The sequence below is a fragment of the Patiria miniata genome, unplaced genomic scaffold (assembly GCF_015706575.1).
Source record: "Patiria miniata isolate m_02_andy unplaced genomic scaffold, ASM1570657v1 HiC_scaffold_9, whole genome shotgun sequence".
Taxonomy (NCBI): domain Eukaryota; kingdom Metazoa; phylum Echinodermata; class Asteroidea; order Valvatida; family Asterinidae; genus Patiria; species Patiria miniata.
This window is the reverse complement of record NW_024037076.1, coordinates 28,540,028-28,563,203: the sequence shown is the minus strand read 5'-3', so window position 1 is coordinate 28,563,203 and position 23,176 is coordinate 28,540,028. Positions and strand designations below refer to the sequence as shown.

The window sequence follows — 23,176 nt, the reverse complement described above, 5'->3', positions numbered from 1 at the left end:
CTGAGGGTGCCGGACGAGAGACTGCTGCCGCGGTAACGTCGGAGCGTTAACGGCAGAGTCCCCCGAGAACTCGGTCCGTCCCGTGGGAAAGCTCTCCCTAACGGTTAGTGACAGATCGGCCCTCCCCAAACGCTTCATATTTATGAAATAAATGAAACCAAGAAGATGATGAAACTCTACAAACTAATGATTACTAACTCTTTTATTAAATACTTCTCTTAAACGCAAAAAAGGGTAGTAAATGACGAGGCAAACAGCGAGCTATTTCACGCACGTCCTACCCGACCTGCCGCTAAGAGAAAAGAGGACGCTCACGAGGCACGCATGCCGCAGGGTGTTATGGGTAGGGCGCCAGAGGGCGCTATTGTATATAACTCTTAGCGAAAATACCTGCCGGTAGGGGGAATATGCATAAGTAGTGTTGCTCTACAGGTAAGTAGAGTGAAGTAGACCTAGAGTTATCATTTTGAGCTGTTTCTTTTTCTTGTTCTGAGGTTTGCACAATTACATTAATGTCAAGTTTTACTCTTGCATTTTTTTTCAGTTAACTGTAGAATAGAAGTTGTTTACAGCTTGTCTTCTAAAGCCAAGACCATAATGCATAGGCAGCAATTTTTATATGGAAAGAATCTTGGAACACTTTTGGGATTTAATGTTTTGTCATTATCAATGAAAGCTAGAAATGGCTTTAGAAGACAATGTATCTCCATTTGACTTGACGAACAAAAATTTTATTCCCCGAAAGTAACTTTAAAAAAATACATATTTCCTAGTAGATTAACAGTCTCCTTGGGATTTGTTAGGGGATCCTGAGGGGCGAGGGTTGTTGATGAGAATGTTTCCATAAGCTGTCATAACCAATACCTGAAACCTCAACAAGTTTTGGTGCAGATGTCCCCTCCCACTGCCTTCCTTAAGCCCTCCTACTGTTTGAGCAGTCATATTCAAACAAAATAAAATGTATTTCCTATGCGACGTAAGCAAGGAACAGGCCTGTTTTCAGGATTTCCAGCTGGGGTGGGATGGGGGGGGGGGGGGGCCTGCGTGACCATACATGTAAGTGTAGGCAGCAATTTATAAAAGAGAAGAATTTTGTAACACAGTTTGGATTTCGTGTTTTATTTTTGGCTTTCCTAAATTTCAGTCCAAATTGTGTTATTTGGCGATTGGAAAAAAAATCCTTGCTGGTTTCATTCTTATTGGGGGAGGGGGGGGGGGGGGGTGTGCATAAGCAACTACAGCATCCCCTTTCCCCAGCACAGGCCTGTGGATGTTCTGTTAGAAAAAGCAGCCCATTAAATGATTTTGACTGGTGACACTGTGTTTCCTCATTTGCCAGCTAAAGTAGGAGGGTTAGCAGACCAAAACCCAACATTTTACAAGTGCATCCCCAGAAAAGAAAGACCTGCTGTTTCAAAACTGTTCAAACAGAAAATAAGCAAAATTGTTCACCTACACCAATTAGCAACTTGTCAATGGTGTATCAAGGTTTTGAGCTAGGGTATACACAGATGGGATCTTCTTCAGTAAACTGTAGAATAGACACGTTTACATTTATAACAAAATGCCTTTTTAGGTGGCATTATGAATGAAAACTACAACTGGCAAAGACAATGTGTCTCCTTTTGACTTCAGGAACAACAAAAATACATTCCCCACAAAAAGCCTCCAAAACCCAAAACGGAAATGGAGTTGTTGGCCATCCCTAAACATATACATCAGCTGAATGTCAAATGTAATGTTTTGCTGAAAACATGGTATCAATATTTTGCATGTACAGCAAAGTTCATTCTTCTGTCACATGAAGTGATTCAGACAAGAGAGATTCATGCTGACATTTCTTATTTTTGCACCTGAACTGAGGAAGTCCTCTGCACTGTGGACACAACCACTTCCTTTTAGGCATGTTCTTTAGTACGAGGCATTTCAAATGAAACTCTCTTCATTTGCATGTTGGATTTCCACATTTGGCCATGTCACCCTCTGATGGCTTTTCGCAGTAGCATGAACTTGTTGGGCCACATGTTATGTGAAATTCCTGATTCTCAACATCTCGAACTTTTGTAAAATACTTGCCAACTAATTCAGGCAAGACGGCTACCCTGAAAAAGTGCTCAGCTCTTTGCACTGCTTCCTGCCATAGCAGTGTATCTGGTTGTAGTCGTTCAATGTGCAGGCTGTTGTTCTTGCTTGTCCACACAACAAAGTCACAATACCTCATTGATGTTAGATTGAACCTGGTAGTAGTACATGTAGTTGTGTTTTGCGAAGTTCGAGTTCCCCACTGTCTGATTTTTGCAGATAGAACTGTGGATCTGTTGCAGCTTTATCAATGGTTTGGCCTCGCTTGCAGTATGGGCACTTGACCTCCACACAACCTTTTCCATGGCAGCTACAGTTGACAATCCCATCTGGTGAAGAACCAAAAAATGGATACATGGTGTTCAGAACCAGACCACTCTTTTCCACCTTGATGTTTTCATGTGTCTGCATCATCTGTGCGGTGTATATTTCAATGGCCTCCTTTTCATGACAGCATCCCCATCTTGTGGCTTGTGAAGAGAACTTCAGTATGTCTGGATAGCAAATGCATTTAATGAGACTCATAGCTGGCATTGCTGGGTTGGTCTTGCAAACTGCACCGAGCCTGGAGGAGGTGACTCTACCAGCACGATAGCGAAACCACATCTTGGATTTTGACTGGTCTCTTGTTTCCGCCTTCACATTTTTAGAAGCTTCTGCAGACACTGTAATATTAATTTCATTACATTTCCTGAGCAAATCAGTGTAGTTCATGTGAAAGTTTTTGGGATCGGCCAGGTCAGTCAGTATCACAGGAAACTCCTTCTTCTGCTCAACTGGAACAAATGCATCTGCATAAGGCTCAAACCCTGAAAGCACCGCACACTTGATGCCTGACACTGAAAGACTGTGCAAGAAGGAACTAAGTTCATCCTCAGTCGGTCCAGCAATTACACTCTTCGTCATCCGATCAGGTTGTGTGTTAGAACAGGTTACTGAAATCACCTCATGTGCGTTGTGGTCAATTTCACGGTCTGCCCTCCTCTTTTTAGCCTTGGAGGAAGAAAAGTCAATGCTGTGAAGTGGTTGTGCATCAAGTTCCCTTTTTCCTGGCTGCATCCAGTAAGCTTTGACCATTGTGGGGGTTGATTTTTCTCTGATGCGAATCCCAGCGTCAATGGCAAATAGAACAGCAGATACATGACTGCAAGTTTCATCGAGGCCTGCTTTGCAATTGCAGTGTGCGCTGCGAATACTTCCAGGGCTGTCTACAACACACCACGCCTGGTAAGGTTTAGCACCTGGTGTTTGTGAGTGCATTACCTGAAGATTGACAGAATTGAGGGAAGCAAAAAGAAGGCATATTCAATCAAGGACCACACAAATATTCCTTGATGTGCACACAATAGTTTTCTCAGAACAAAAAATGTTACTTTCAAACATACCTACATTCCAGAAGATTAGAGAACCATATTGTCACTAGGTCTGACATAACAGAACCTCTCTTGCAATCATCACCATTTAATCCCACTTTAAAAAGAAACTTAAAGTACATGGCTTTTGAAATGAGAATTGAGGGTCAAATAATGATTTATAGGGACCGTGCATTAAACAATGTTAGGAGTAAAACGTAGTGCAGACTTTGTAAAACAATTAAGTAAAGGTCTCTGTAAATCCTTGGAGTGCATACATTTTGTAATACATATGTTCAGCCAATACAAAATATCCAAAATTTAACTGCGATACCTTTATTTCCTCATGAAATAAAAATATTGAAAAAAAAACCACAATTGTGCACAACTCATTTGGACGGCGGCCATTTTGCTGTCTGCTTCAGACGTGTCCAAATTTAATTTTGCACAAGTGAAGGTATCAGTCATCCTGGTCATCATCTCTCACATCAGGGACTTTTTGTTCCAAACGGAAATAACCTTCATCCAGGGTATTAATTATTATACACTGAGACAGTTCTTTTCAGTTCACCATCACTACCTCATTACATCGCTGTTTTGTCAGTCAAGAAAAAAACAACTTGAAACCGTGGGAATGAGCAACCGTTTTCCACATAAACAGTACGTGTATGCGGGATGGTGCCGCACTGGCCGCCAACCCGAGTATGTACCCAAATCATGGCCATGCCCATGATCATGATGATGGCGGCACGGACAGTATAATTGTTTAGCGTAAAAAGTCCGATAAATATCTTACCTGTCCTGTCACTATTCTTGTGTTGTTCCGACCAATTAATTTGTAAGTTGCCACATCCGAAACCCATCCATTGAGGAACTGGTTGTACGCCTCTGACGATTTATAGTTACGGAAATTTTCCGATGTGTACGGGCTCGGGGCATGAATAAGGTACGCCATCACGTCCACTGAATTGAGTTCGGGCAGGTCTGCGAGTTGGGAGGATTTTTCACATTTTGGAATGACATAAGGGTCAATACCAACATGGCTTGCTTTCTTTATGTATCTTGCTTTCTCTGAAGGTGGTAGGCAGTCAGCATATATGTTGACAATTTAATCGAAGTCTTCAGTTGTCCTGCCATTACCGGTATGTGTAACCATGGCGTAACCTTTAGTTTCAAGCTGCGCGGTGGATCGTTGTCCCACAATATGGCGGCGGTGTTTAATTTGACCTTTTGACCTCGCGTGCAAGCGTGCAAGCGATTATATGTTAAAAAAAGGCGATTTGTAGAGTACATAGCTTTTTTTTTAGCACCACAAATTTTGAAATGCGGTTATTGTGGACATTCCAAAGGCAAAATATTAGTGTAGGTGAAACCCATCCAACCATGCCGACCTACATGTACCTCCATCATGATCACGTTTTGTCCACAGCATTTCTGATACCGCTGATGATAACCCCAGTCTACTAACTTGACTGAGGAATTTCTTGTCAAAATTGCTTCATTTTCAACAGCTTGGGCTATTTCCTTATCACTACAGTGACTACGGGGCCCGCTCAAGGGCCACGGAAAATTTTGGACTCCAGATGCTCTGTGGTGAAATCTGAGGCATTTCAGGGCCACTTTCCCTGACTTTTTAAATCAAATTTGCTTGTGTTTTCAGCTTGGAGGCAAGATTTTTGAGGGGGTGTGTCATCAAAAGTAATTTTTTTTTATACTTCCGAGTGGAACTCGTTACAACACCCTGTGCACAAACCCTATGAGACTGCTCTGAAAAATTCCCCCCCCCCCCCACGAGCGAATACTTACCTGTAGAGCGAATACTACCTATGCATTGTTCCCTATGCCGGCAGGCAATTTGCTAAGAGTTTTAAACACAATAGCGCCCTCACGTGTCCTACCCACGACGCCCTGTGACATGCGCACTACGTTAGCGTCCTCTTTTTCTCAAGCGTTACCTGCGTAAGCACTCAAGGAATCGAGTATAGTGGGGAAGGAGGGAGGGGTGCTCTACAGGTAAGTATTCGCTCGCAGACCCCAACCACACTACTTGGGGGGGGGGGGGGGGGGGAGTCTACATCACTCTACTTACCTGTAGAGCGAATACTACCTATGCATAGACTCGCACCGAGTAAGGCGGAGGGTATATGCGAATTACCGTATGTCTACAGGGGTGTAGGACATGAGGCGTGTCCGAAGGCAAACACCACCAAACAAAAACCAAACACCCAAGACGCTCTAGGCTTCACCTCGTAGGTGGAACCCAAAAAGCTTGTGTGCAAAAGGTCAGGGGGGTGTCACCATTATGGGGATAAACACATGATAGGTACACCTCATTAGACTTAATGCCCATAGAAATATATATTTATATGCTCACCCGTTAGTGCTTCTGTGAGGCTCGACTGGCCGCCTTCAGCACTTCTCTTCCAGCCTTGCCATCTGCCTGGAGGACATCCTTCAGGTAGCATTCGGAGAACGTGTTAGGGTTCTTCCAGCAGGCTGCCTTGACGATGTCACCTAGGGGGACACCCTTAAAAAAGGCCCACGAGGTGGACACTCCCCTGACCTCATGCGCTCAAATGGGTCCCTCGGTCGCTGGCCAGCCGCCCAGTACGGAACGGATGGCTGTCACGATCCAGCGGGTGATTGTATCGCGGGAAGCCGGCCCATAGGGCGGGGTCGTTGTGATGAACAATTTTCCGTGTCCCGTACGAAGTGACTTCGTTCGGTTGACATACCACTTAAGTGCTCGAACTGGGCACCAAAGCTTGTCGTTTGTCTCGGTCGAAAAAGACTTGATGTCCGGGACAAAGATGTCTGGGGGCGTAAAGGCTTCCAACTTGCAAGAAAACCGGCCGTAGGGATCATGCGGACACCTCCCGGTTCCCACCGGATGTGTCCTGTCTGCACCGATAATGAGTGTAGTTCGCTACGTCGTCGGGACGTAGCGACAGCCAACAGAAAAACTACTTTGATGGAGATTTGTAACAAAGTGAGCAATCCATTGGTTCAAAAGGAGCCTTCGCCAGTGTGGATAGTACACTGAAGAGGTCCCAAGATGGGATTAATGTGCGTACTGGGGGACGAGTATTAAACATCCCCTTTAAAGGTTGGCTAATTGCAGGGTTGCCGGAAACGAAAGAACCGTCCGGAAACCCCTGATGGATCGCGGCAACGGCCGATCGATAAATTTTGACCGTGGCCGTCGTGAGCCCACTGTTAAAAAGGTATAGGAGGAAATCCCCCACTTCCCCTACAGAAGTATTGGGGGGATGAATGGATTGCCGTCTGCACCATTTAAAGAAATGGCGTAGTCGGCTATCGTACACCTTTCTGGTTGAGGCTCTGCGGGACTGGGCTGCAATTGTTGCAGCTCGTCGCGAAAGGCCTGCTGAGCAGAGGGATCGCGTGACAATACCCAGGACGTCAGGTGAAGATCCCCCGGAGCCTGGAGACTGATTCCCGAGCTGGGCTGATAAAGGAGATCGGCCCTCCTCGGTAGAATTACCGGGCGGTGAACCAAGAGTTGGACGAGCCGGGGGAACCACGGCTGGCGGGGCCAGAACGGGGCAATGAGGCCGTCCCACCGCACCGACAGTGCATCGGTCTGCCACGCGTTGGGATCTGGGCCCCTCGTGCAGAAGATCGGTAGCTGATTGTTCATTCGCGACGCGAATATGTCCACATGAGGCCGGTCGATTAGTCAGAAGATCGACTGAGCCACCTATGGGAGCAGCGACCACTCTGTCGGGGCGATCCAGCCTCTGGGGAGAGCGTCGGCTGTGACGTTCTCTTCGCCCGGGATGTGGAATGCCGACAGTGCTATCCCGTGATGTATGCACCAGAGGGTGAGATCCCACGTTAGTGCACACAGATGGCCTGACCGAGTGCCCCCCTGGTGATTGATGTATGCCACCACTGTGGCATTGTCGCATCGTACCAGGACTGCTTGCCCTCTGACGTCCGACTGGAAATGTTTTAGTGCGTTGGCGACTGCCAGCATTTCCAGGACGTTGATGTGGGATGATTGATGTTCGGGGCCCCACACGCCCGCCACCTGTCGCCTCCAGCCGTACCCTGACGCGTCGGTCGTGATAAGTACCGACAGGCGGGGCGGGCGGAAAACGCGGCCCTGCGTTATATGGGCCTCGACTAGCCGCCAACGAAGGTGGGGGACTAGCCAAGACGTAGTGGGCACCAGATGGTCGATCGGGTGCCAACGGGGTTTGTAGAATGAAAGCAGGTGAAGTTGAATTGGTCTCATCCTCAACCTGCAAAAATCCACCAAGTCCACCAAACTGGCCATAAGGCCCAACAGCCTGAGCCAGGCTCGGGCCGGAGCCACTACCGTCGGGAGGAAGTGGGACACGCACTGCCGAAGGTTCAGCAGGCAGTCCTCCGATGGACGGGCTAGTCCCCTGCAAAGATCGAAGGATGCACCTAGAAAGGTGGGAACCTGCGAGGGGACTGGATGGGATTGAGGGGACTGGATGAGAAATCCGAGGTCGGAAGCAAGGTGCCATGTTAGTTGGAGCGCCGCTTCCGTCTCCCCCCGCAAACGACCCACTACTAGCCAAATGTCGAGGTACATGAATATCATGACCCCTCGTCGCCGCAGTGCCGCCCTGATCGTCTTCACGATCCGGGTGAACACCCGCGGAGAAGTGGACAACCCGAACGGGAGCACCACAAATTCGTACAGTATATTTTTGTATTGGAAACGTAGGAATTTGCAGTGCTCCGGCCTGATCGGTAGGTGAAAGTACGCGTCTTTCAGGTCTATACTGGCCGCCCACACTGGCGTTATGATCGATTCGAGAATGGTCCGTAACGTCTCCATGCGGAAACGTTTGGGACGTATGAACTTGTTGAGGGGTTTTAAGTTCAGTATTGGACGCCACACGCCGGCCTCCTTCTTGGGGGCCAAGAAGAAGGTTGACATGAAACCTGCCCGGGTCCCCCCCTTGGGGGACAACACGAACTGCTCTCTTTAGAAGGAGGGCATCGATCTCCCCCTCGAGGGAGCGGCGTTTTGCTGTGTCGGGCGGTACGGGCGTTGTCCGAATAAGCATGTCCGACGGGGGGGTCCTCGTAAACTCGAGCGTGTAACCGCTGCTGATCGTTTCGAGGACCCACCGGTCGGAAGTCACCTGCACCCAGGACCCCACGAACTCCTGAAGGCGGCCTCCCACAGGTCCATCGGTGGGAGGCCGCTCGGAGACGCATAAGTCACTTGCGCCACGCCCCGGTGTACCGGGGAGTGGGCGCACGGAAACCGCGTCCCGACTGGGGACGCTGTTGTCCGGTATGTGGTTGTGAAAAACGTGGGCCGGCCGTCTTATCGGCGCGCCCACGAAATCCACCACGGGCCGCTCTGACCGGGGGGCGGCGCCGGGGAATGACAAAAGAGGGCCGTTTCTTTGTCTTATCCGCGGTTTTCTGCTCGGCCGGTTTCTTGAGATTAATTTTCTCGGTGGCCTTGAGGCGCTTTGCTTCGGCCTCCATGGCCTCCTGGAACTTACCAGAAAATAAGTCCGGGCCTGAGAGCGGAAGGTTGTCGAGACGCTTACGTGCTCCAGGTGAAGGAAGGAAAAGCGCATCTAGCACATTGGCGCGGCGTGACGATGTTGCCAAGGTCGACACTCTAGCGAACTGGTCGAGAGTGGAGCATAGGCCGCGAACAAGGTAATGGAGAGCTGCCACCATCATGTCGGCTGGTATCACCGAGTCTTCTTCATACCCCAGGGCCAGGTACTCGGACAGGAGAAGAAGAAAAGACGTCGCACACATACCCATGCGTGCCGCCGAGTCCATTCTACGGGTGACATCCTCTAGCTTTCCACGGGTCTTGTCCGTAAAGGGAACCTTGGAGGAAGCTGTCCCTCGGTCAGCGGCGAGTTTGTCGATGGCCGAGTCCGGCAAGACTGGAGTTGAAAAAGATTTCTCAAAATCCCCATGGGGAAAATGATAATAAGAGTCTACGTGCTTAGCGTAGGCACTCCATGTCTTTGCGTGCATTATCCCGTCTATATGGTCAACACACACGCGGTCCAGCGGCATCGTGGGAAAAGCCCGGACCGGTTATGCCATCGGTCCCAATCTCTTCTTGAACGACTGACGCTCAGGAGGAGGAGGTTCGGTAACAGCAGGGAGATTCAGAACCCTGATCATATCCCAAGCGGAATTCGGTCTCAGCCACCGATAGGCGTTGCATGGTGGGGGTCAATTCCCTCTCGTCCGACGAGTTGTCAGAGTACGGGGGGCAAGTTGTCACCGGGGAATGGGAACCAGGCCTCGGGGGCGAAGCAGCGCTGTCATGGTGTCCCGGTATCGAGCCCCGCTCGGACTCTAGTGACACCGATGGGTGTAAACTAATACCGGGCGGGGACACCGGTGCACGGCTCTCCGTGCGCGACATTGTCCGCTGGTCTGTATTCACCCCACCACGGCCGTGATGACTTGCGGGTGGGGGCTGTAATTCTGGAGGGGACTCCAGCGCACGGCTAACCGTGTGGGGTATGTCCCTTTGGCCCGGAGTCATCCAGCTGAGACTGTAGTCTCCCTGCCGGCCCGACAATGAGGCCGCGAGGGAGTGAAAAGCCTCCAAAAAATCATTGCGCAAAAATCGGGTCGCCACCCTTGTGGCGTTTCCCACAGTGTGATCGACCGGATGACCCGCTAGAACTCGTCGAAGAACGGCGGGAACGGCGGTTCTTTTTCGCTTTTTTCTTTTTTGAAGATCGACTCCGAGTAGTTTCCGAGGATTGCGGGGACACGGGGATGCCAATGAATGCAATCCGATGTAGAGGCATGGCCCTCAGAGCGCAGCGTTAACACTCCGGGCATTAACGCTCCGGGGGAATCCCAGGGAGTCGGCTCTATGCGATCAATAGCCCGGGTGGCCGACAGCGCCCCCGCGCCGGTAACATAGGCGGGTGCTGCACGGTCGAGCCGGCCATATAACAGCCCATCCCCAGGCATCGTGGTAATCACAGGGCTGGGTGGGCCTGGGTGCACTGAGCCATGGAGGAGTACTTCCTCCGGCTGTGTGTGCCCCGTAGACGGGCCAGGGACGGGCACGGTGCGCCCCGTAGTGGAGCCACCTTTTGCCGCACGTCCCTTTTTGGGTACTGCCCCGGCTTCAGACAATTTCCTTGTCTTGCCGGTGCGTTTCCCCTTCAGCTGGGCGGACCCGTGAATATTGACCGAAGACGGTGGGGTTGTACGGCCCCCCGCTTGGTCAACGGGTCCGTCAGCTCCGACAGCGGCAGTGGCTGAAGGGGCTGACTAGGGGACTGCTGCCGCGGTGACGTACCATCACCGGTGCAGTCCCCCGAGAACTCGGGCTTGTCTGGTGGGATGTACGTCCCTCCATTAGCGACACACCCAGTCCTCCCCAACTTCCTAGATTTACTCATTTCTTACTTCACTTCACTTAGAATAACTCACTATAATAACTCTACAATAAACACTTTCTCTTTATTTCTTATAAATAGCTTTCTCCCAGCAAAGAGGCATAAATAAAACAGTGAAATGCAGGTCGATTGAAATTTCACGATATATCTCGCCTGCTGCTAAGAGAAAAAGAGGACGCTAACGTAGTGCGCATGTCACAGGGCGTCGTGGGTAGGACACGTGAGGGCGCTATTGTGTGTAAAACTCTTAGCAAATTGCCTGCCGGCATAGGGAACAATGCATAGGTAGTATTCGCTCTACAGGTAAGTAGAGTGATGTAGACTCTAAGTGTTTTCTAAGTAAATGCTTCGTTTTTGTCAATGCTAAATTCGACTTTTTATGACTTGTCATTGCATTTCATGGCTGTACAATGTAGGTCACTATAGGGAATAATAAGCATTGTCCGCGTATGAAAATCTTCCTAGAGTTTGTTTGAAGCCCCATAATCCCCCCAGCATATGGGCCTGCATCGCCGAGCACATTAGGTCAAGGGATGATTGTGTTCCACCATGAAGTCGACACAATGCACTTCAGCGTCCATGACGCTGTTAAGTGTTATCTTTAGCCGACGTAAAATACCCGGCAACGGACTTTGTGGACTCAACAGCCGTCTGGTAAGACTTGTGTTTTGCAGTGTTAATATGCTTAGCCACGTCGTTCTTGCCTGCATGCCTGACGCTGAAGTCGCACTTGCAAAGAACACAGAATGCATGGAAACCATCAAGCTTAGATCGCACGATTACAGGCCACTCAGTTGTGTACTCCGAAAGTTTCCTTTTTTTTCAGAGGAGTCTCCATTATTCCAGCTTTCCCGGGCTAAGCTTCGATGGCGAATTGATGCAGCAAGCTCCGTTGTAGTACAATGTATACTGTAGTGCACGCACTTGCACAGCTAGCTACATACAGTACGTCGTACCTGTAAAGCAGTGCGGCAACTTCGTTCCCCATACGTACACTCACTATTCTGTATTGCAATAAAAATCACTGGGTACAATCACGCCCCGCATGCGTAAAACTAGACTTGGTTTTAAGTCTGTGATCGTGGGTTTTTCTCCATAACCATATCATAAATAGCGCCCTCTTTTGGCTTATGGAGCAAATATTGAATGATAGCACAGTGGTACTGTATAAAGTTAACTTTTGCAAAATATTGCGCGAAGCAACCGCGATCTCAGACTTGAAATCAAGTCTAGAGTGAGGCTGGTTTCTGGCAATCGAGTCTAACGCGGATGTGTACATACATTTATACATGTACATGTACATATATGCGAATTCGCCGCCCGTGGCGACTATTTGTCAACCACTGGTCGATTTTGCCTGGTACCCAATATGTATTTCGCGCATAGGTTACCATGGAAAATCGACTAGTGGTTGTCAAATAGTCAGTCGCAGCTCGCGGCTCGCCGCTCGAACCTGGTGGTAAGAAACCTCTAAACGATCGCAATGCTTTTGCTACGCCCAAATCGTGTATGTTGGCATCTCTGTAAAACTGATTTCAGCAACTTCGCCACACTCATCAACTGATTATTCATTTTAAACATTTTTCAACCTGCCTTTAGAGGGTGCTGTAACATTTTATGATGTCTGGTTAACAACTTAGCCAGAGCATACATCGTTGAAAAGAAGTTCACAGCTTTTGTCACATGACCCATGATGACATCACTTCATTTTTCATCTATAACATCCCAGTCTAGGTGCTAACCTCTTTGAAGCCAATCGGACCTGTAGTTCTAGAGATATACCTGTAGGCCTTCAAAATATGCATAAATGTGATGTCACGTGACTCGTGATGACATCATTATGACGTAAATGTTTGGCACACATCTTCAGATGCTGGTCTAAGTGTGTGCCGTGTATACAGGCAATTGGATTGATTTTAGTGCCCAAGTGCCTTCTACGATGAAAACGTGTTCAAATGCTATGGACAGGAGTCTCAAAAAAAAATCTTAAGGAACAAAAAAGCCGGTATCGGCTGATTGCCGAAACAGCCAACCACTACTGATATATAGTTTGGCTCTTGTGCACCTGCACACAAGACTGCAATTTGCTCTATATGTAGACATCGGAGAAAGTGATCATTTCCGAAGAAAAAAAAAAAAATTCAAAATGACATTCAGGGAATTCTTTGTGAAATTTGATGTCATTGAAGTGCTACAGGTCCGATGGGGTTGAAAGTTGGTACATGTATGTACCGAGACCAGGATGTGTTGTAGATGAAATTGAAGCAACGTCACGATGATGTCATCTTGGGTCACGTGACATCACATTAATTATTAAAAGATTTAATCTTTGAAAATCAAAATAAAATCAACCATGAGAAACCTGAACTTGACGTTTGCAGTGGATAGAATTTATCCATGGTCTTCATTTTTATTATTACATGCAAAATCACATGACCCCTTCGGTTGGCTGGTTCGAATCTGCCAACCGATCCCGTTAGCTCGGTGGTCGAGTGGTAAGACATCTGCACTAGAAAGCAGGAGTTCGTGGGTTCGAGTCCCACCCGAGTGATTTTTTTCCATCTTTCACTTGGGAGGTACATGTAACACACTGAGTATACAGTGTTTAAACGTCGGTGAAGGGCAAAACCTAATTTAAGAACAACACATCCTTCCTGGATGAAACTAAATACTTGAAACTTTACATGTCACATGTCACACAAAAAGATGCCGAAACAGTCCTGTGTTTGTCCACCAACAAATCTAGCTAACATTAAAACAAGTCAGGTGTGTTTACAAACACAAATGCCCCGCAACGGTGACAGTTCCCATGACATAACACCACTCTTTTAACATCAACTTACATGTACCTTGGTCACATGGAACATTCATTGACAGCATTAGTGTCTTCTGTAGGTTTTATATGAATTAATCCCTAATCCCTATAATCTCAGAATAAATAAATGATTTCTATTGTTTTAGCCACTGTGAACTTGACCCTTGACCTTTTGGCCCCAAATTCAATAGGCTTCTTAGGATTACCAAGAACAATCCACAAACCAAATTTGAAGTTCATATGTTAAGTATTTCTCAAGTTATCGCGCTGACAAGATTTCTATTGTTTTAGCCACTGTGAACTTGACCCTTGACCTTTTGGCCCCAAATGCAATAGGCTTCTTAGGATTGCCAAGAACAATCCACAAACCAAATTTGAAGTTCACATGTAAAGTATTTCTCAAGTTATCGCGCTGACAAGATTTCTATTGTTTTAGCCACTGTGAACTTGACCTTAGGCCTTTTGGCCCCAAATGCAAAAGGCTTCTTAGGATTGCCAAAAACAATCCACAAACCAAATTTGAAGTTCACATGTAAAGTATTTCTCAAGTTATCGCGCTGACAAGATTTCTATTGTTTTAGCCACTGTGAACTTGACCTTTGGCCTTTTGGCCCCAAATGCAAAAGGCTTCTTAGGATTACCAAGAACAATCCACAAACCAAATTTGAAGTTCATATGTTAATTATTTCTCAAGTTATGGCGCTGACAAGATTTCTATTGTTTTAGCCACTGTGAACTTGACCTTTGGCCTTTTGGCCCCAAATGCAAAAGGCTTCTTAGGATTACCAAGAACAATCCACAAACCAAATTTGAAGTTCATATGTTAAGTATTTCTCCAGTTATCGCGCTGACAAGATTTCTATTGTTTTAGCCACTGTGAACTTGACCTTTGGCCTTTTGGCCCCAAATGCAAAAGGCTTCTAAGGATTACCAAGAACAATCCACAAACCAAATTTGAAGTTCATATGTTAAGTATTTCTCAAGTTATCGCGCTGACAAGATTTGTCCGGACACACACACACACCCACCCACCCACACACCCACCCACACACCCACCCACACCACCCACACACCCACCCACGGAAGGACAAGGCGGAAACAGTATGCCCCTTCGGCTTCGCCGCGGGGCATAAAAAATGGTACATTTGTTTTAGACACCAAGAATGAGGCCATGTTCTCATGCAATGGGCACCAGCAAAGTGTCATCCTCCATATTAAGATCATCAATATCAAGCAAGTTTGGGGAGAATTTATTACCTCATTGACGAATAGCTCAGCATCAACAGTAATGCCAGATCTTGATCTACTTAATTTTGGGGCAATCAGGAATCTTTGGTAACATGATTTTGCAGAAGAAATGACATTGTTGGCCTGGGCCCATATTCATGAAACCTTACTAAATTAGCAGCCAACTAGGCCTTAGTAGGATACTAAAATGCCTAGTGGTCTACTGTGTAGTTGACAACTAAATTGTTGTTCATGAAACCTTAGAAGAACCTTGCTAAATTACTAGTTACATACTAGGACTGTTAAGTTGCATATGGGAGTAACTGGAATTGGGTGCTTGTGGGTGGAGTGGGCATGTGTGGAATGTGATGACAACAGATACAATAGTGTGACAAGTGTATTAGGCTTATCCATGTCCAGCCCTTGCGTGGATTAGCCAAAAAAAGAAGGAATAAAGTGACCAAGGCCTATATGTGGTAGAGTGTACTGCAAGTAAGTAAATCAACATCAAATTCTCTAGCAATTGCATATAAAGCAAAAGGGCAAGGAAGGCAAATTATTCTCAAGAAGAGAACCCTTTATGACAGGCAAGTATGAGGAATTAAAGATATTGAAAAAAGATATTATTGATGCTAAGCATAAGGATGCAAACACCAACAAGAAAAAGAAAGATGCATGGGCAGCTATTCTCAGCCAGCACCTTGCAAGATTTCCACAGGTTGAAAGATCATTGGATGATTTCAAATTAGATTATCCACATTAAACTCCGAGTCAAGAGAATGCCTGTCAAGTATGAGCAAGTCCAAGAAGGCAACCGGAGGGGGAGAGCCACAAACAATGATATAGTTGCTAACTAGTGACTTAGAGTTGCCCTGAATCTACACTAATTTTAGTAAGAAACTTAGAATGTAACTAGCGTTAGCAATGATTCATGAATACCAAATATTTTCCAACTAGGCTTAGTAAGCAACTACATGCCTAATTAGTAACCAACTAGGCTTAGTAAGGTTTCATGAATATGGCCCCTGGACTGCAACATTTGTATGATCTGTTTTGTTTTACACTCTAGGAATTAAGTTCATGGCCAGTGACAATAGATTTACAATGTCTGGTATGTACATGTACGGTATTATGAAAGCTGCTGTGTGTTTAGCTGTGTGTGTGTTACTAAAGCTTGCTGACTGTACTCCAAAATAATCTTAAATCAGAATGATTACCTATAACAAAAGAGGAAGAATAGTAAATGTAACATGCAGGCTTACCTTAATACATTAATACATCCATGTCCATTTGTCAGGAAAAACAGGTCATTCTCATTGTTCCATGAAATTTCATTGACTTCAAACTTGAACTGTTCTTCTGTCTTGACACGATGTGACCTGGCATCCACAAAGGTCACAAGATCTTCTTTGTTTCCAACAGCAATTGTTTGCCCATCCGGACTCCAGCAAATATTTATGTTTTCACCTACATTTTTTTTTTTCAGAATTGAAAATAAATATTTAATGAATATTACAAGGTGAACATAAATACTAAATAATAATAAAAACACTCATGTTTAGTGATACATAAAATCCAGGATCCACAAGATTGATGTTTGTGTGGTCCCTGTTACACGTGACCTGTCTAATTTCCCATACTTTGCTTCAGGTGATCACTCTTGGAGATCATGGAGATAGAAGGCATTAACCCTAACTCTGAATTCTCAAACTCTAATCAGGGGTGAGATCGGGGCAAATGAAAAATCCACAGAAATTAAGTGGATGGTTTGGGGGTCACTGAGGACCCAAGGGCAAAGAAGTGTAGACGGTACATGTATATGTTCCACATGAACGTTTAAGATACGTAAGTTATGGTAAAACTTAAGGAATTCGGGATTTCCAAAGGACTCTAAGATAAAAATCCTGAAATGTCCTGACAACAAATCCTGAAATCAGGAAAAGTCCTGACAACAAATCCTGAAATCAAGAGGTCCTCACAAAAATTCCTGATATCAGGGAAAAATCCTGACAAAAAATCCTGAAATCAGGGTAAATCCTGACAAAACACTCCTGAAATCAGGAAATGTCCTGACAAAAATCCTGAAATCAGGGAAAAATCCATGACAAAAATCCTTACATCAATGAAAGATGGGAAAATCCTGATAAAAAATCCTGAAATCAGGGAAAGTCCTTACAAAAAAATCCTGAAATCAGGGAAAAATCCTGACAAAAATTCTGAAATCAGGGAAAAATCCTGACAACAAATCCTGAAATCAGAAAAAGTCCTGACAACAAATCCTGAAATCAGGGGACAAATCCTGAAATCAGGGGACAAATCCTGACAAAAAAATCCTGAAATCAGGAAAAATCCTGACAAATCTCACACCTGAATAATTTATCATACACCCTGGAGGTTACACGTAGGTTAAAAAATGTGTTCTGAATACATGTAAATCTTTGTAAAATAAACCGAAACAGGAAACAAAGTTGGACCCCAAATTTATGGAATGACCCATCTCTACTTGAAATTTAAATGTATCTAGATATTGGCTAGAGATGTACATTGGAACCAGTTACCCAAGTACCCGACCATTGATGTCAGGAATCGGTTCCAGATATGGGATATTTTTTATGTTTGTCAACCTACTCGTGAACGTTTTGTCATTAGTTGACCATTTTAGTTTTCATTATCAATATTATTTTATTAACCCTAACCGCACCTAACGCTACAAAATACTACTAGTAGTAAACTGTAGTATGCAGTACTTTAGCATATAAGTGAGCACAGCACTCATAGGATTTTCTAGTATTTGGGTACCTGCATACATGTACATAATTTTTGTAGTACTTTGTAGTATGTGGTACTGTACTCCAAATGAACTCTTAGGGGGTTATGGTTAAGTGTGAGTGAAAAATGGGGAAAGAATGTTGCAACCTAATGCCACTTTTTTTTTATCGTATGATACATGTATGTATTATCTCAATGAAGGTCAGTCATTGCAAAAATATTGAAACAACATGAATCTGGGACTGAAAAACATTTTTAATTTTGTCAGAAAATACAATGTACTTTGAAAATGCACTAACTATCCACAGACTTAGTAATGTTACACAACCAAAAAAGTGGCATCTGGATACTACATTCTTTCCAAAAAATGGCCACAAAAAGTGATAAAAATAAAATTCTTCAAAATTTAATGGAGAAGTTAGGGGTAGGTGGTGAACGGCACAATGTACAACGTACCCTGGCCATGACGGGATTGACAGGGATGGTGATGATAAGAAATATACACCGGGAATTGCTTCCTATGCCACAGGCTGATGGTGTGCCGGGCCGGTAGGCATGCCAGGTCGGCGAAGCTGGCCCAAAAAGGCGAATTACGACCAAATTTTCCCGGCGCATCATTTGAGAGAGCAACACACCGCATGCTGTCTGCCTTGAGTGCTCAAATCTTATTTTGTCAGGAACACGTCCTTTTTCACTACCAAACTTATCAACTTCTTCGAGAAAGAAGTCACCGCAAAAATCTGAAGCGTAACGATTGCGTATCATCTAACTCTTCAAGCCTATTGGGAATTTTTTTCAAAGCGTATCGGCCCAATATCATATTGTATGCCTGGCTAGAACCCTGTGGTGCCTGTTACTATTAGCGCTATTGTTTGAATGTCTGGCTGTGGATCTGGTATGCAAATTGTCCATCTAAGAATATTTGTTTCTCAACTGCCAATCACAACATAGATCAAATGTTGCTGATTTGGTAACGGCACATGCGAGACGCAACCCACGCATGTTTTTAAAAAATCAATGGCCAATCAGATCCCTTTCGATTTATCATTATCATTTTCATAGCCGCAGAACCTGAAGTTGCTACTGTGACTTCCACATGGGACAGTGGGTGTGCATGTACAGTAGAGTGTACGGGTTACGCCTCTATTTTCCGACACCCCTATGTTCTGACACCCCCATGTTCCGACTGCACATATTCCTATTCCCAACCCTAACCCTAATCGGGAGTACACAATCTTATGTGCTGGTTGTCGGAATATAGGGGTGTTGGAACATAGAGCAGTCACCGAGACGTACAGTATGCACTGCAGGCTTTGTACGACGGATCAGGGTTTCACCGTGGTAATGGACATGAAGCTGACACAGCGAATACACGTACATACAGCTTTTGTAATTACCTTTTGTGTTGACTGTTGCTACTGTCTTGTTGGCTCTTGCATCCCATATTCTGATAGTCTTATCACCAGATGCTGTAACAAAAAGCTCTGGATGAAATGGATGCCAACACAGTTGATCTACGCTGTCTGTGTGACCACGATATGTAGCTTCTCTTGACTGTGGGAAAATAGAAATCTGTAATCACTTACAAATAAACTACTGATAAATAATAACAACAATTCATAAAGGGCGAGTCAAAACAAATGGAAACCCAAATAGCGCCTCCTATTTTTTAAAAGAAGTTCTGCATGTCGGCAATTTTAGCTTTTTAAAAGGCAGTGTAATGTCAGTAACAGAGCCAATTAAACCATGATATCTAACTAATGATTTAAAGAAATGATCAGAAACTCCTAGTATGTGATCTGCTTGACCATTACTAGCTAAGGCCAAAAAAAAAACTTCTGCTTCCGATTACATGCCTTTCAAAAATAGGGTCGGTCGGAAAAAAAATTTGGCAAAATTTTTTTATGCTAATTGAATGGGGTATATATGCACAGTTTTAGCCTGAACTATTTCCATTGCACTATGAAAGCTATACAAAAAAAATTCCACAAAAAGTGAATAAAAGCTACCTTAATTATTGTCAAAATATTTACGTTCGATAATTCTTACAAAATAATGGAAAATTCAGGTCGTGCAAACCATAATGCACAACGCTATTCAAGACGGGAAACAAGCCAGAATTCCGTAATGCGTGAATGCATTGTGTGGCCAGCGGGCAACAGACCTCGTTTTTACGGTGGACAATTTTTGGGGAACAAGCTGCATTGTATCACTCCAAATACGAGTAGTGCCATCTCAAAATGAACTCTTGAACACAAAAATTGCAAACACAGACAAAAGAGATCCATTTGTGTTTTCTTGACATTTTTACGATGTCGAATCTGACTGACCAGTTGACAGTGCGCATGGCCATGCACAGACTGGTTACCGCATTTTCATCGTGCCTTCTCAATTGGCCCCTGCGCGGCATGGCAGGAACCAGTCATCGCTGCATTGAGCTAGCATTACTCACATGTTTATCGTCACCGCGACATCGAATTGCACAGTAGTTATCGCGAAGTTCAATTTTGGTGCGTTGTCGTGGAAAGCATTCTCGTTGTCTTGCTTTCCGCGACAACGCACCAGACGAAAACTGAACCCACTTGCGGCGTCTGAAAGCGGTGTGGTACCCACACACACCGCGCGTCCAGATTTTTTTCGATGTCATCACGTGATGCATGCATTTACATAATTGACAGAACAAAATGGACGACAGCCATTGGAACCGGCCTTTTTTTTTCGTACAAGCCACCGAAATCGTCAAGATTTTTCACATTTGTTTTTTTGTGGTCTGTTTCAAGTTGATCATTAGCTTTGTGAATGACTGCTGAATGTATGAGGTATGTAAATGAAATCTGGGGTGGGATATTAGAGGAGAAAATGGACAATTTTTGAGAGAGGCCATTATTTTAGGGGCGATCGTGAAGTGTGGGGCCTCTGTATTGTTTTGATCAATTCGAGTCAAAAATATTTTGCTTGCTCAAAAGTCACCTTTACAATCAAAAGCAGGCTTTTCTCACTCCTAAATGACACCCGTTTTGCAATTCTGAACAGATTCTTGGGGTAGAAATCACGATTTTCCTGCGCGGTTTGTGCCTTGCGATTTAGTGAGCCGTGCGTGCTCACGTTACATCGCGCGATGATCGTCATCGGGTCGCGTGTTGTCGCCGCGCTGTCATCGTCATTTTACCCCCAAATTTCCCTCAAAAATCAAATCCTGCCCTCTATCTATGACATACATGTACCTGTTTATTGAGAATGTCACCAACTACTTTGGTAGGTCCAATAATTTTAAAGTGGATTTTGTTCCCTTATAGAAACCAGTCCCTACACTACACGATCGCCATTTTAGGGTCTCTTGCTACCACACTCTAACGAATAGGTTATGTCTCCACCGCTACATGTGAATGAATATGAGTATTTCTGAAATCAAAAGGCTTCCTCCGTCTGCCTTCTGAGAGCCGTACAATTCGGGGGTCAGCACTCTACGGCTTTTGGAAATGCCCTTTGATAGACGAAATACCTTTGTCTGAAATTCCACTTTTTGAAACACAAATCCACCCAAAAATTGAGCTTGTTGATCCATAACTCTGAAATATTTTCACGCATTTGACATTTGGATCATGGGACAATTTTTTGGGTGGAAAATCTGAGTTTTTACTCACCAGCCTCGCGTCTCCGATCTGACGAATGCAAGGTTATGTTCATGTGTGTGTTTACGTCCGTTGCGCGTGTGCTGATCTGCGCGTGACCTCAGCAGGTTAACTCTACATTCGGCTCGACCATTTGGGATGGAGGGGAGATTGTATGCTTTGCATCGCGAAACAGTATACAAATATTGAGTGGCTCAGCGTGGAATGGGAGGAATATTATCGCAAGGTAAAAATCTGGAGTTTTCCATTTCACGAGGCGAAGCCGAGTGATTTGGAAAAGTCCAGATTTTATCGAGCGATAATATTCCTCCCATTTCACAATTAAAAGCCACTCAATATTTGTTTTATATAACTGACATATATCCTTGTCATTTGATATATTTGAACTTTTTTTCAATACAAAACTGGAGGAAAATGTATTTCTCTCTTCCAAAACCACCCCTTCACGAAAACGTTTGAACCCAACGCTGTAGCGCTGGCTCTTTGGAACAATACACACTACTCGCAACGCTGAACGCGCACACCAGCATGCATTTGCACACAAATACCGCGTCATGATCCTAACTGTTGAATAGTATTTCCCATTCCCTATGGGCGGATAGTACTTTTTGAGCCGCGGCATGAATGGGAGCAATAACGAATGCCACGTGATGTGAGTTCCACCAATCAAATGACAAGAATCTATATGTCGTTTATATAATACATCATGATGCGCGGGCGGCGTCAGACGGGCCAATCACGAGACCACGTGATAAATGCTGCGGATAATTTGGTATCGCACTGACGCTCCGGGCACTCCTCATGTCCAGATCGTAAGTGCGATTCCAAATTATCTGCAGAATTTAACACGTCATGCACGTGGCCTCGTGATTGGCCCGTCTGACCACGCCCGCGCATCATGATGTACTGTTTCGCGATGCAAAGCATACAATCTCCCCTCCATCCCAAATGGTCGAGCCGAATGTAGAGTTGACCTGCTGAGGTCACGCGAAGATCAGCACACGCGCAAAGTACGTAAACCACAAATGAACATAACCTTACATTCGTCAGATCGGAGACGCGAGGCTGGTGGGTAAAAACTCAGATTTTCCACCCTTGGTGGATTTGTGTTTCAAAAAGTGGAATTTAAGACAAAGGTATTTCGTCTATCAAAGGGCATTTCCAAAAGCCATAGAGTCAGTGAGAGTGCTGACCCCCGAATTCTAAGACTAAGGCCCTCACTCTCAGAAGGCAGACGGAGGAAGCCTTCTAATTTCAGAAGTAGAATATGAGCATGTCAGCTGGAGTTACTCAAGCTAGTTTTGTACATGTTCCAAGTGTGGTCTTTATTTACAGAGGTAGTCGCATTAAATTGGCCACATTTATGGGGCTAGGGAACGCTCCGCCGATTTGTGCCCAATTTCCGGACGCCACCGTTTTTGAATAGGGCTGTCGTCGCAGTATCGGAAAACCAACCATTCGGTCTCTCTCCAAAAGGAACACGCTAACTGTTTTGTCGAAAGATCCTGACGCAAGAAGACGACCATCACAGCTCCACCCAACGGAATGTACTTTGGCGGTATGGTTTCCATTCAATTCTTTTGTCCGGTTGTGGTGCTGAAAATATTTTTGAATTTCGTCGAAGTACGAAGCCATTTTTTTTCCCCTTAGTATTTTTAGCAAAGATCCTATATATAGCGCCGCTTGCGGCGCTTTGATTTTTAGTAAGTTAGAGCATGGCCTGGGTGACCGTAAGGTCATGACTAAATTCTGCTAAATGCACTTCAAAAATCTTCCAGATGGATCAAAAATTGTCACATGGATCAAAAATCTGCCAAATTTACTCGAAATACACTATAAACACTTTAAATCACAAGCAGATGTTGTAATATTGCCTTAATGAATATT

The 23,176-nt window shown here is 45.1% G+C and overlaps 2 protein-coding genes across 2 annotated transcripts in view; both read right to left on the bottom strand.

The window, feature by feature from the left end:
- Positions 1-22,954, bottom strand: part of LOC119719910 (THO complex subunit 3-like) — a 65,663-nt gene extending 42,709 nt beyond the window's left edge. The window contains exons 1-3 of the mRNA XM_038189382.1: positions 22,745-22,954; positions 19,055-19,211; positions 16,151-16,355 (exon numbers count right to left, since the gene is read on the bottom strand). Coding sequence (XP_038045310.1) covers positions 16,151-16,355; positions 19,055-19,211; positions 22,745-22,924 — 542 coding nt within the window. The 5' untranslated portion in view covers positions 22,925-22,954. The remainder of the gene's footprint in view (positions 1-16,150; positions 16,356-19,054; positions 19,212-22,744) is intronic.
- LOC119719909 lies at positions 1,235-4,697 on the bottom strand. Its single transcript, XM_038189381.1, has one exon. The coding sequence runs from the start codon at positions 3,340-3,342 to the stop codon at positions 2,227-2,229; it is 1,116 nt and encodes a 371-aa protein (XP_038045309.1). The 5' UTR covers positions 3,343-4,697; the 3' UTR covers positions 1,235-2,226.
- Positions 22,955-23,176: the final 222 nt, after the last annotated feature.

Bases quoted from the DNA above. Each gene is read 5' to 3' on its own strand.
- LOC119719909 (XM_038189381.1), bottom strand. From the start codon at position 3,342: ATGCACTCACAAACACCAGGTGCTAAACCTTACCAGGCGTGGTGTGTT.